Source organism: Microtus pennsylvanicus, chromosome X (assembly GCF_037038515.1).
Source record: "Microtus pennsylvanicus isolate mMicPen1 chromosome X, mMicPen1.hap1, whole genome shotgun sequence".
Classification (NCBI taxonomy): domain Eukaryota; kingdom Metazoa; phylum Chordata; class Mammalia; order Rodentia; family Cricetidae; genus Microtus; species Microtus pennsylvanicus.
The window spans coordinates 134,257,407-134,272,193 of record NC_134601.1 but is presented as its reverse complement, the minus strand read 5'-3'; the positions used below and the strand labels follow the sequence as shown (position 1 = coordinate 134,272,193).

The following is a 14,787-nucleotide window of genomic DNA, read 5'->3' as shown; positions in this document are numbered from 1 at the left end:
CCACCCATCCATGTTCTAAGCTATGAGCCCAAGCAGTTTATTACTTAACCAATAAAATCAACAGATTGATATATGACACTCCCACATCACATCTCCATCACCGTTATGTCACGGCCACCCTCGTCCCGCAAGGAAGACGCGACCACTGGAGCTCTTCTCACTGCAGTTTATTCCAGGACTTTTTACACTTCTCTCTCTCTTCCCCTCTCTCCCTCTTCCTGGGCAAACCTCTTCCAGCCCTTAAGTAGGCATGGGCTGCCAACCCCAAACTGCCAGATGGTCACTGCCCATAGGCTCATGCATATGCAGGCAGCTGATAATCATTGCGTGATCATAGCATAGGTCAGGCCTTAGCCATAGGAGTTGATTATCATAGAGAGCACTCGCTTTCAGGATCGCGGAGGGCGGGAGCCAGCACCATCAGGTGGCTCCACGTAGCTCTCTACATTGCCATCATGTGTGGCTCTCTACACCGTTACAGCAAGGTAGAGAGGAGTTGTATCTCCTCTGTGGGGTAAGCTTTTAAAGGCATAACTACAAAGAGAATCTTTGAAGTTGCTTTGGCACGGATACTTTTGCTCTCTCCCATTCTGTTAAGTCAGCTTTCTCCTTGTTCTTAGAGCAAGGCCACTGTTCTTGAGTTAGGCCATCTTTATCAGCCTGTACCAGGTGGCTGGCTGGGCTGAGCTAAGTGACCTTGTACTCAGAATCTCCCTGGTGGGAGAGGGGAAGACCACTATCTTCCTGGGAAAACATTCTGCTAGGAAATTTCTTCTCGCCCCTTTGAGAATAAGGGGTGAGGGTGCCACAAGAGAAGTTCCTTTTTGTAGAAGAGGTAGCCTATTGGAGAGAACCATTGTAATGGATTAAGTAAAAATACTTCAGGTTCCTGAGTGGCTACAGTGGGCAGTGGGCCATAAGACCATGCTGCAGGTCCCTGAGCGGGGGCAGGCAGCAGGCAGGGGATCCCAAGAGCAGCCAGTCCCAGGCAGGGATGGTGCATGAGACCACCAGGAAAGACAGATGGATGGACATGCCATGAGACCATGGCTCAGGTCTTCGAAGGTGGCTGGTCCCAGACAGGGATTCATGCAACAGGCGAGAGACAGAGACATGGATAGGCATGCCATGCAGAGTGATGTTGAATATTTATTTAGTGGGTTATGGAAGGGAGGGGGAGAAGAGCAGAGAGAGAGTGAGAGAAGGGGAAGGGAGAAGTGGGGAGAGGCAAAAGCTGCCTCTTCGAAAGGGAGATGGAAAAGGAAGGGACTCAGGCTGGAAGCTGAAGATCTGCTTGCCTCAGCAGACAGGGGGAGGGAGTGGGCGTAGCTTGTCTCTTAAAGAACAGTATAGATCATTAAAACCGTAACTGGTGAAAATATAGAGAGTAAGTGAATGTGGGATGTTCAGGCCCAAATGGGACATCTATAACAAAGCTCTTACACCCAAGACTCAAAAATCATTATGGAAGAGAAGGTGAAAATACTGTAAGAGCCTGAGGAATGCGACTACTACTGACCAATAGTGTCTTCTGAATAGAACAGAGTTGCTGCACTCATGAATCCTCAACCACATCATTGCTTAAGCAAGACATACACAGAGCACACCAGTCAACATGATAACATGTATAGAGAAAACTTTCCCAAGGCCCCAACCCTTGGGTAACTGTAGGTAGTCAATAACTACTGAGGGAGGGAGAACCAATACTTATTTTAGGAACAATTCACCAATAGTAAGTAGTCAGCCCTAAAGACAAGCAAATAAACACAACACAAATTACACTCATTAGGTTGTGTGTGTATGTAAATATCAAATACAATTATCGAAGAGGTCATGAGGAGTGGAAGTGATGTGAATACAGTGTACAAATGTATAAAATTCTCAGATAAATTGAAGGGGGGAAGAGTAGAATGTGAGGGAACAGAATACTCAAGAAAGGGGAAGGACAGAGAGCAAGAGAAAGGAAAGAGATATCTTGATTGAGGGAGCCATTAAAGGGCTAGCAAAAAACATAGCACTACAGAAATTCCCACAAATCCACAAGGATGAGCACAGCTAAGACTCTAAGCAACAGTGGAGTGGACACTTAAACTGGTCTTCCCCTGTAATCAGATTAATGACTACCTTAATTGTCATCACAGAACCTTCAACCAGTCACTGATGGAAGCAGAGACAGAGATCCACAGCTAGCACTGGGCTGAGCTCCCAGAGTTCAGCTGAGGAGAGGGAGGAGCGATAATATGAGCAAAGGGGTGAAGACCTTGATGGGGATACCCACAGAAACAGTTGACCTGAGCTAGTGAGAGCTCACTGACTCTGGACTGATAGTGGGGGAACCTGCATAGGACAAAACTAGGTCATCTAAATGTGGGTGGCAGTTCTGAGGCTTGGACAGTCTGTGTGGCCACTGGCAGTGGGACCAAGATTTATCTCTAGTGCTTGGACTGGTGTTTAGGAGCACATTCTCTTTGGAGGGATACCTTGCTCAGCCTAGATACGGGGGGCTTAGTTTTGCCTCAAAGTGAAGTGTCAGACTTTGTTGACTCCCCATGGGCCCATGGGAAGCCTTACCCTTTCTGAGGAGTGGATGGGGGGTTGGGAGAAAGCTGGGGTGGGAGGAGAAATATGCCTGTCTCTCCTTCCCAAGTGCTGAGATGAAAGGAATATGCTACACCCAGCTTAGACTAAACTTTTTTAGATTTATTTTATGTGTAAGTGAGTATTTTGCCTGACTGCATGTATATGTATCATGTGAGTGCCTTGTGCCCACAGAGTTCAAAAGAAGGCATTGGTTCCCCTAGAACAGGAGTTACAGATGCTTATAAGACAGCACATGGGTGCTGGGAACTGACCACAGATCTTTTGTAAAAAGCAGCAAGTGCTTTGAACCTCTGAGCTGCCTCTCCAACCCCTAGAGCTTTCAAAGACTTTGCTAGTTAAACCTCCAGCTTTGTGTCAACTACTAGAAAAGACATCCTGTAAGTGTGGGGTTTTCTTTCATTGTCATTGGAGTTTTACTTCTAGAAATTCAATTTGGACTTTCTAGTTTCCAGTTGTTGAATAAATTGCTCAATCTTGTCTTTTATATCTTTGAATGTAGTAAACAACGTCATTTTAAAGTCTCTCTGAAAATTGTACCATCTAGATCCTTAATGGGCTGTTTCCATTGTCCACTGGTTATGACAATGTGGTTTTGTTTCTTTATGTACCTACGTGGGCTTCATTTTGCACTTTATGTATGTGAAAAATATAAGTCTACTTTGTAGCCTATGGTAATATTCCTGTCGTCCAGAAAGAACTGTTCTATTTTGTTGCAGCTGCCTAGACGCATTAGCAAAATCAGACCACCTTAATCCAACTGCAGGGACTGAAGTGATTCAAAACTGAGCTTCACTCTCAAGCTCTGATGTTTTATTCCTATCTTGTAATCCTTACAGTTTCTTTCAACCCAAAGTATGATTTCTTACCAGAATTTCCCTCCTTGACATGCCACGGAATCTGATTGCCCTATGTCTTGGCATCTCAGCACCAGCTGAAAACCTGATTCAAATGCTGTGTTCTACTCGTTTCAGGCTTTGTCGTTTGAAATCTCCAATTGCCTTCAGCATTCCTTGTTCAATTTTACACAGTCAAAATTATCGGGCGAGAAAAGCTGATGCTCATTCCTTAGGCCACCATTAGATAGAACTTGAATCTTTTAGAAAATGAGTTTAAATGTTTTATTAAATAAATCTCCCTATGAGGAAGATGTCCCAACAATAAATCCTTTTTATTTGAGACATATTTGTAAACCAACACCTCAGGAGGCTCAGACAAGAGAACATGAGTTCTAATCCAGCCTGGGCTACACAGAGACTTTGTTTAAAACCACCAGAACAAAATGTAAACAAGAAAACTATTTAGGGTAAAATAACTATTAAATATTGCTACTATGTGTTACATATCTATAATCCTGTACTCTGGAAGTTGTGGCAGGAAGATTGTAAATTCTAGTCCAGCCTGGGTTTCATAAGTGAGACCATTTTCAAAACAAAGCAGCAAACAAACAAAAACTACTTGAGAAAGAATTATTTATATTTATTTATTAAGACTAGATTTAAAATATGTGTGGAAAAGCAAAATCTCTCCATAGCTACAGGGAAACCCTGTCTCAAAAACCAAAACAAACAAAAAAAGCAAGGGTTCTACTAATACATTTAAAAGACTTTATTTGAAATATTTTACTAATTTATTTTAATGCCTTTTCTACATTATTCTTTTTCTTCACAACCATATAAACAATTTTAAGAATAGGCCCTATAAAGATGCACACACATGTATTTTTAAGGATACTCATGTTTCCCTATGGTTTTTGGAAACACACATACAGATATGGGTAGTTGAAATGAAGTTATGACACACTAGGGAGATATCCTCCCTCAAGAGGCACAGACGATGCAACAGAAAACCCCAGTGGAGTCCAGAGATCAATACTGATATTTTCCTCAATGTTTACATCTTAGTTCTTAAGAAAGAATTTCTCTTTCGGTCCTGAGAATCACCATTTATACTAGAGAGAGTGGATCCTACTCTCTCTGACTCCCCACCAGAGATTACCTTTTAAGAAAGTCCCCATCCCCACATCTATTTATGGTAGCTGAATTAACTATTCATGATTAAAGAAAAACACTAAACATAGGTTTACCTGTGTGTTCTGTAAAAGAAAGAATCAAACGACTAAATGTTGGCCAATTGGGCCTAAGGAAAGGATTCCTAGGGATTAGAAAGAAACCTGTATTGAGTTTTCTTGGCCCGGTAGGCTCTCTGCCAATGCAATAATCCAAATTAGACCAAATCAGACCAAATTAGAAGAGCCCAGATTAATGAATGCCAACACCCCCAGGCAGGACTCCCTCCCCCGGAAAACACGGAGAGGAAAAATCGGAGACAATGTGACCATTCTCTGGGGGGCAATTTAAATAGCCTGTGTGAGTGCTCTTGACCCTCCCTGGGGAGGGTTCACCATTTGGTGGGCTTTCTTAGAGGTAGAGTCTGGACTGCGGCCACTCCCAGAGGAGGGGGCTTTGACTCCCAGCCAAACATTCCAGACTCCTTGTATATATAGATGCCAGGGGGGTGGGGTGACACTTCCAACCAAACAACAGGTTGCTGATGTCCTGAAGACAATAGTGTATGAAAATGGAAAGGACAAAAATTATACAAAAGCCTTTGAGCAACTAAATTTGTCAGGAATACTTTTATCTTTGGTACTGGAACAAAACATTAATATTATTATTTTAGTTTCCCCTACCTGGGTCTTCTGTTCCTTGTAGCCAAAGGAGCATACCAATAAAATTACAATGAATTTTTTTTGTTTATTTTCTTCAAGACAGGGTTTCTCTGTGTAACAACCCTAGCTATCCTGGAACTAGCTCTATAGACCAGGCTGGCCTTGAGCTCACAGAGATCCTCCTGCCTCTCCCTCCCCAGTGTTGGGATTAAAGGCATGTGCTACCACTGCCTGGTTACAATGATTTTTAAAGCATGTTCTCAAAAATATTTGATACTTCTCCCATTGAGAGACTGTTGAGTTCCTTATAGGACGTATGGGGTATTTGCCTGAATGTATGTGTGTGCACTGTGTGAGTGTCTAATGCCTGAAGAGGCCAGAAAATGGTGTTGTATCCCCTAGAGCTGGAGGTACAGAGAACTGTTAACCACCACATAGATACTGGGAACCAAACTTAGGACCTCTGCAAGAGCAGTGCGCGCTCTTAACTGCTGAGTTGTCTCTCCAGGCCCAATTAGGATTTTTGCAGTACTCCTGAATGAGAACCATTCAAACAAAAATCACACCAAGTTAACAGTTTTATTTGAATCAAAATTCATCAATACAGAGTGGCAAATTGAGGGAACTGAGGTTCAGAAACCCAAGGGTTTAGTTAACAACTATACAGGTTTTCCAGGTTACTTCATCTCTCTTGATTTGTATTTTACTTGTAAAATAAGAGAAAGGGATTAGAAAACTAATGAGCCTTCTGACGTTGATACTGGATACAGAATAGAAGTCACTGTAGTGGATGGTTATTGCTCCCCACCAAAACATATCCACATTTGAATCCCAGAACCCGAGAATGTGCTAACTTGCATGGCAAGAAGCATTTTGTGGATGTGGTTGGAACACTGTAAAATGTTGTTTGTGCTGCTTTAAATCTCTGTATCTGTGGCCGTTCATTATAGCAGCAACAGGAAGCTCACAACAGTGTTAAAGAACTTGAGCATTGCTATCAGACTGTAGTATTCAAGCTGGTAGACCTAATATATACTGTATGTAAGGCCTTGGGCAAGTCATTGAAAATCTCTGCATTTTCACTGCATCTTTAATAAGGGGACCAGGGGAGGACAAGTCTGAATTACTGAGAATTTGAGGAAAATCTTAGAATCAGCCACAATTCAGTAGTCCTAAAATAAATGTAAACAGAGTGTTTCTGCTAAGACTTATAATTCAATTTAGGGCATTTTCTCCTTTCTCAAAAGTTTTATACTTCTTTATAAAAGAAAAGCCTTGACAGGAGCATCAACTTCGGGAATCGTGTGTACAGAATCTTATTTGATCCTTATAACCAGTCACAAAATAGGGGTGATTATGTTTATCATATGAGAAAACTGAATGGGGGGGGCTATATTTTTCAAAGTCAGTAATTAGTACTCAGAGAAATCAAAGTTGCTCACTCACTTCCTACACTCATTTGCTGGAAAACTATAGATGAGCGAGTTCCATGCCTACGAGGACAACAGAGATCCCTGCGCCGTTTGTGCTGAGTTTTGACAAGCTGACACAAGATCATCCTAACAAATCACCACAGACGCTGTCCGAGTTCTTAACGACATCTTTTACTTTCAGAAGACAGGTCTGGTCAGAAGTGCACTCTAGGCCTAGGAGGTATCCTTAGCTCACCTAAGCAGCTCAACTCAACCAGAGTTCCTCCTCCCTGTCCTTTAATCCCCGCCCCCATCGGGTCCCGGGAAGGTTGCTCCAGTGCGACACAGAGGCGGGGCTACGTAAACAAAAGCCCTGGGCTATAAATGGAGGCGGGGCCTCCCCGGAGGCCGGTGTGCGCCTGCGAGTTTCTACCGGAGCCTTGCTCCGCCTCCGGGGACTGCCAAATCCACCATGGAGGTGTACCACCGGCCCTGCGACGAGGTACCGCCCCTCTGGCGTCGAGAAGCGCCCCTCGCCCTGGCTGTGGGGGAGGCTGTCCGGTGGTCTCTTAGAGCTTGGAGAGTTAGGTTGCGGAGTCCGGTGAACCCGAGTCTCCTCCGCTGAACCCGGATCCTTCTTGCCCCTCGGCGTCTCCCCGCCCCTGATTGCCGGAGGGTGGTCTGATAATTCCGAAGGCTTGGGTGACTGAAAGCTCTTGGGGGCAATCGGCAGGGTCTGGGAGGACCCAGTGGGTGTAGGGGGAGACCTAACTTGGGGTGCATGGGCGGGCGTTGGCGAGCCCCGCCCGTCTGTGATCTGGGCCTGGGAAACCGGTTTTCTCTGTTTTCTCCACCCTTTTGGGTCTCCTTGAGCTGCTGCTGCTGCTGCAAGGTGGCTGGTCCTGGGAACTCTCCCCAGGGACGGCTAGAGGAAGTGCTTTATGGATTAAGAGCCCTTGCTCACTGATTCAGGTTTCCCTAAGCCTCACCCGAACTCCATGATGTAGGTTATTTTCCTGTTATTGTTGGGAACTCTGGCTTTTTATGGCAACCAAATGGCAGGCCCAAAATTAAACCGGCTAGGAATGACAGCTGTTCCGTTTAAACCCAGGTCTCTGACTTTACAGTTCAGCCCATGTTTCCAGCACTTAGAAGATGCGGCCTGTTGAGTTGCCACACAGCCTGGATGAGTTTGCAAGGACAGAATAGACAGACATTTTCTGTCCACTGGTAGCTAGCCACTGGAGTGTGATACAAGAAAATGAAAGATGAGATGTTGGAGGGGCCATGTAATAGGATCTTTGCAAGGACTTCTGATCCATTGGGAAAGTTTTAGGCAAAGTTGTCTGCAGAAGATTCTGTGTTGCAGAGTGCGTGCATACTTGTAGGTCAGTGGTGACGCACACTGGTGTTAGAAATACGCACTTGCCCCCCCCCCATTACATGGTTGGCTCTTCCTTCGATTTACCTCCCAGCAAGGGTGCAAGGGAATCTTTTCTGCACTACATCCTAAGTACATGTAATTTAAAAAGAAATCGGAGTGGAGGAATAGCTCGTTGGTAAACTAGCACATTAGAACCTGCCCCGAGTTCTATTTCTAGCACCAGAGAAAAAGATGAAAAACCAACAGACATTTGTGTTACTATAGCCAGGCAAACATCCATATTATTAGGTAACTTTCCAAATTGTAGTAAAATATGCATCATTTATTTCTTAGGCCAATTTTGGATGGGATTTTGAAGCAAAATGACAGTTTGCCATAGGGCTAAAATATGAGACTTTTTTTTTTCCAGACAAGGTTTCTATCCTAGCTGTCCTGGAACTAGCTCTTGTAGACCATGTTGGCCTCAACCTGAATGCTGGGATTAAAGGTGTACAGTCAGGCGGTGGTGGCGCACGCCTTTAATCCCAGCACTTGGGAGACAGAGACAGGCGGATCTCTGTGAGTTCGAGGCCAGCCTGGTCTACAAGAGTTAGTTCCAGAGCAGGCTCCAAAGCTACAGAGAAATCCTGTCAAAAAAAAAAGGTGGATTTTCATTCCTTGATTAGGGGGATATGGGAAATTTTATAGAATAATTAATAGAGTTAGAAAATCTATGCTTAAAACATAACTTCAGAATTTACTTATTTCAAGTTTTTAAAACACAAAAGTACTGCTTTCACAATGCAACCAAAACATTTCCATGGAAATCATCCTTGTATTATCTAAAGCATCATGGCTTGTATTTCAGTCTTGTCATGTAACCTAGTTCTGCACTCAAGGATACTTAGATGTCATTGAAAATTGCTGTTAACCCAAGATTGTAACAAGTTGATTAAAAAAATGAGGCCAATTTAAAAAATTAGAGTGATATTAATTTTGAATGACAGAGTATTGCGATAATCTTTAATTTGGGAAAGCAGTGGTTTGTCTCATCAGTTCAAAATAAAATTGGAAATGACAATTTAGCATCCTCTTTTTACGGGCCCCTTTACGTAGCTGAAATGATTTCCTGTATACTGATAGCACGCCATAGACGTCATTTTTAGCTAACGCCTGCTAATTTCTTGAGCTTTCTAATACAGTGCTTATCTGGAATGTTCATTTAGAGTTACTATCGTAAAAGCACTTTTCGAAATGGTATTTGCCTAAGCCCTGCCCTATCCTAATGGATCTGAATCTAGAGGGCGGGCGTAGGATCAGCAGCCTCGGTAGACCCGGTGCCCCTAGCACTATGGTCTTCTGTCACTATCACTTTCTTAGACCAGCTGAGGGTATCCTGTAGGTTACCGTATTTATAAAGAAAGGGAACCCTTGCTGAAAGCAATTTTATCCTGTGTTTTCTCTTTAGGGTGGCTTCAATGCTGAGGAAGCGCATAATGTCATCAAAGAGGTGAGTTATAGTTGCTGTTATCTTCAAACTGTTGTGCCCAGATTACGACCTCCAGAGAGAGACCACTAGAGAGGCCCAGACTGTAATAAGCAAGGTTTAATGAGCATAATACAAACATGTTTGGAACTCATCTCCATCCCTATTACAACAAGGTAGAGAGGAGTTGTATCTCCTCTGTGGGGTAAGCTTTAAAGGCATAGCTACAAAGAGAATCTTTGAAGCTGCTTTGGCATGGGTACAAGGACTTTTGCTCCCTCCCATTCTGTTAAGTCAGCTTTTTCCTTGTTTTTAGAGCAAGGCCACTGTTCTTGAGTTAGGCCATCTTTATCAGCCTGTACCAGATGGCTGGCTGGGCTAAGTGACCTTGTGCTCGGAATCTCCCTGGTGGGAGAAGGGAAGACCACTATCTTCCTGGGAAAACATTCTGCTAGGAAACTTCTTCTCGCCCCTTTGAGAATAAGGGGTGAGGGTTCCACAAAGCTTGTGTGGATAGAAATATTTTAAATCCAGTTTTTGATTTTTCAAGCCAAAGCTAGAAATGTTAATGCTAAAACAGCAAGATCTGAACTAAGTGTTCGCTCTCTTCAGGGGTGCACGTATGTGCAGTCTCTTGTGTTTGGACTTCTAATGAAAGACACACTGAAACACTGCTTCAAGTCTACAAAAAGTAAAGCAGCTCTTCTTCAGAATCAGTTTTAGCTGGGAATTTCTACTAATTTTAGTGTTATCAATTTAGACCACTGCGAGGGGGGTGAGGCTATCAGCGTAGACTACCCTGGTGGCGAGGTACTTTAAGAGCACTTTAACAGTCCAGAGTCATGTTAATTCTGCCAAATGCTAGGTAAAAACCCTGAGTTGGCCCACAAGGCTTGCTTCAATTGTGGGTGTGACTCGTGGGGCCTATGACCTAGCAAGCCCTGACGGAGTTCTGTCTGGGCTGAATCACCTCCACCTGGGCACTGTGTGTGTGTGCACCACCAGCTCCCCTGGAGGCAGTTTTTGACTTGCCTGAGTGTTCTAAGGGTATCATCTTCTCCAGCGCTCAGCTGCTCTAACCCTGGATAAGTAGGATCAGCTCAGTGTCTCATAGGGCTAGGCAGCACCAAAAACATCGCTGTATTTTATTAGTTGAAGAATTGTATATTAGAATATTTGATTATTTAAAATATTCAGACTATGTTTTATATATATATATGACTATTTCATTAAAATAAAATGCTTTCAATACTCTCACAATGTCAGAGCACAAGGAAGAGCAGTTGGAAGGCAGAGGTAGCAATAATCTTATTTTTCGAAGTAAAATGTCAAGAAAGACTGTTTTTGGCTAGTAGACATGAAATAAAAGATGCTGAGTCTTTGTAAGAGCCACTTTAATATATTTTCCTTACCCAAGTTTTGAACCATATGGAAAGACAAAAGTGTTCACTTGAAAGAATACAACCCCACCTTTGCTGTAGATAAAACTAGGTTGGTGACTGGACATGTTTTACTAGCCCCAGTGCTTCTGATCTTGCAATACCAGCTTTGCGAGCACACAAGGGAAAGTTTGAGTCAGCAGGGAGAAATACAGAATAATGTGTCTCTGGTCTGGGTGGAGATGGAAGGAGAAATGAAAACCCAAGTCCGAGATGATTAAATGTGGTATGTCATTTGATAAAGGTTCCAGAGCAGACAGGTATGGGTCTGGCCTTCCAGCCCTAAACTGCAGTACTAAAGCCATTGCTGTTTTCTGGGTTTTGATGTTTGTTTGTTTTTGGTGTTTTGGGTTTTTTTTTTTTTTTGAGACAGGGTTTCTCTGTAACAGCCCTGCCTGTCCTGCAACTCACTCTGTAGACCAGGCTGGTCTTGATCTTACCATTGCTCTTAGTCAGGTGTCAAAAGTGGATACAAGTAAGCACTGTACGATATGATTTGACTTTCTTTTCCTAGACTATCTTTATTTACTTTCACTGGCAGTTGTTTTGGTTGTTTTGTAGCTAATCAATTACATAGCACAAATGAGATTATAATTACTATCCATAGAACTATGTTTTTAAATTAGTCCTATCCTTGGTTTTCAGCACATGAACCCTAGTTTTAATCCTATGTTTCAAAGCCATTTTTAAACAGTTAATACTATGTTTTCTTAATCCTGAAGTCGTTTTTATCACTTGCTGTTTATGCTCTGTGTTTCCTGTGTTATAAATATTAGAGGTTTTTTTTATTAGAGTTTCTGCTACCACAGAGGCATTGGCAAATTTATCTTTATGTGACCTTTAATACTTCATAGAATGAGATAAGACTTATGGGAATGCTTTGAAAACTCGTAAGCAGCCAGAGGCAGTGCACACCAAACATTTAGTGGATGCATGTTTTCTGCTGTGCCTTGACTTTCTCTTGCAGTATATGTAAATTTGAGTTCATTTGGTTTAATGGAGCTGTCCTCTCTCCTAGTGTATTGATGCAGTGTTGGGAGGCGAGGACTACAATCATAACAACATCAACCAATGGACTGCAAGCATAGTGGAGCAATCCCTAGCACATTTGGTTAAAATGGGCAAAGCTTATAAGTACATTGGTAAGTGTTGATGTGGGGTCCTTCCTCACCAGTTGCCATGCCTTTATCCTTCTGGTTTTCTCTGAAGTCGGAGCATGGATCCTAACAACAGGCACTGTAGTTGAACACTACTGTAGGCAGCACTTCTGACTTGTCCCTTTGAATGTAATACATGATGCAGCGTGAAACTGGAGGGCTTGCAGTCTAAACCAGTTTACACTGCCTTCCCTTGATAGCAGCAGTTCTCTTTGCCCACTGAGACCCTTCAGGGCTGTCGTCCTCTCAGCCTTCCACGCCTCTGTAGAGGCCTGTGAAAATCCACACACCAAGTACAAAGTGAAATTGTCCCCGCCTTTCTCTCTGGAATCTGGTAGTGGCACAGAGCGCAGTTGGATCCAGACGTTGTCTGCGGTACAGTTGTTGGCGGTTATAGTAATGGTTCAGGAAATGGCTGAGTCTCCTGAAAATAAGTTCATCGTGGTTAATTTCAAGAGACTATTTTAACCTACTAGCTGAATTATTTTGTTACTTATTTTTCAGCGTTTAGAGTTCTAATACAAATATTTCCACCTTGATTCTTTCCCCCTTTTACTGTCACGCTATGACTTTCTTTGCAGTGACCTGTGCTGTGGCCCAGAGGAGTGCCTATGGATTTCATACAGCCAGCTCATGCTTTTGGGATACTACATCTGATGGTAAGAGACCATAAATTAATTTGCCCAGAATCAAAGTTCCAGCAAAGTCAGTCTGGACTTATTATGTAGCTCTACTTGAAGTCTGAAAAACACCATATCAATAGAATTGCTTCGAGTGCACTCACAAGTAGGGTTTCAAGTCAGTATGAAATGTGAAGATAGAACATATTAGAGGAAATATTACTAAAAGCTATGTGTGGTTGTGTTTGTCTGCTGTGTATAAATGTGTGTGTGTGTGTGTATTAATTACTTAGTGCCTGGTAGTTTTGATGTTTTACTGATGTGTAAATGTCCTCTTCTTCTATGTTTTCAGGAACCTGTACTGTAAGATGGGAGAACCGTACTATGAACTGTATTGTTAATGTCTTTGCAATTGCAATTGTCCTGTAACCCAGTAAATATGGGTTCAAGCCATTACCTTAAGTTCGTGAGTGTATCCTTTCTAAAAAGAGTAATAATTACCTATTAATGTGCTAGATGACAAGTGTGCAATATGCTTCAAAGCTATCAACAAAAAACTGAATATTATAAGGAAAAGTCTAATAAATAAGATCTTAGCAGATTATCTCACAGTTTCATTTAAAGACACAAATGTTAGCCAAAAATTAATGCAGAAATATTGACTAACATAAGATTAGGATGTTCTATTTATACAAGCCTTCCACTAGCATCCTGCACCCGCAGAGATGGGATAATCTACTTAGATGCTGACAATATCTTTATACTAGAAAACTTAACAGGGATAAATAAATATGTGAACAAAAATGCTGCAATGATCAGCACAGAGAAAATTACATGAATTGGCTAATACCTTTCTTATTTATTTTAATTTCTTCCCTTCATTGGATTATATATAATAGTTCATGGAAAGTAATTTTGACACCCCCCCACCACCTGTATCTAATGTTATAGTAGCAGCTATGACTAACCTGTTTCATTTTCCTGAGAACCTGGCAAAGCCATCTTTCTAATATCAATTTCTTACATTTACACTTGAGGTGGAATTAAATAATCACCAGGTTTCCTGCTTAAGCAAAATTAATTAAGTATATGATCAACAGTATCTGACTCAGACACCTGCCTTACAATCCACTCATTCCATGAGAAACATTATCTACCGAATACCTGTTGTGCGTGTTTCTCTGCCAGGCATGGCAACTCTCAACAGGGTGTTCAAGTGTTAAGTTTCTATTGGTTTCAGTTGGAAAACTGGTATCTCTGAGGAAGGGTTGAAAAAGAAAGGAAAAGTCTCTGGACCTCCATGGAGAACTAGCCAAAAGGAAAGCACTAATTGGTGGCAGAATTATACATAAAATTTTTAAGGGTTGCTTCTGATAAAATAAACACATAAAATATGCAACTCTTACTTAAAAGCCTTATTAGTAGTCTTAGTTATACAAGTCATAAATTTTATCATTGCATTAGGTATAGCTATGTGTGCATAATTTAAATACTTATGTGGAGTTAGGATTGAGTGGAGTAGAATATACATTAAAAGTGAACAATCATTAGTTGTGGGTTATCTAATTTCTCAGGGCTTATGAAATATAGCTAAATTTATTAAGAAAATCAATGCTAAAATCTAGGGTACACAACTGGCCACCACATGTCTGCCATTTAATCTTGAAAATGAAATCAATTTTACATGTCACCACTGGCACCCAATCCATGTAAGGATTGAAATCCTGAGTCATTGAATTTTTAGGGTAAAGAAAAGCTTAGTATTAATGGCAACAATATTAAAACAGGATTCTTAGATGAGTACTACACGCATGCTTGGCATTTTGCCAAGTAACTGTAATGACAAGAATGCAAAGATAGGGTTTCAAGCAGTGACCTGTGACTTTGGCACCTCAGAAATTCTTTGTTATTGCCTGTATGTTACTTTATGTGCTGGCTCTTGTACCTCTGGAGATTATACTAGTGACCAAACTGTGCAGTTAAGACTGATTTTTGACTCTTGTTGTTGAAACCTCATTTTAAAATAAATCATACCTCGTGA

At 41.9% G+C, this 14,787-nt stretch overlaps 1 protein-coding gene across 1 annotated transcript; it reads left to right on the top strand.

The window, feature by feature from the left end:
* Positions 1-7,053: 7,053 nt before the first annotated feature.
* Dynlt3 (dynein light chain Tctex-type 3) lies at positions 7,054-14,787 on the top strand. The gene is made up of 5 exons (XM_075958345.1): positions 7,054-7,183; positions 9,513-9,554; positions 11,988-12,111; positions 12,708-12,785; positions 13,099-14,787. Exons 1-5 carry the CDS (start codon positions 7,154-7,156, stop codon positions 13,173-13,175), a joined length of 351 nt encoding a protein of 116 aa, XP_075814460.1. The 5' UTR covers positions 7,054-7,153; the 3' UTR covers positions 13,176-14,787.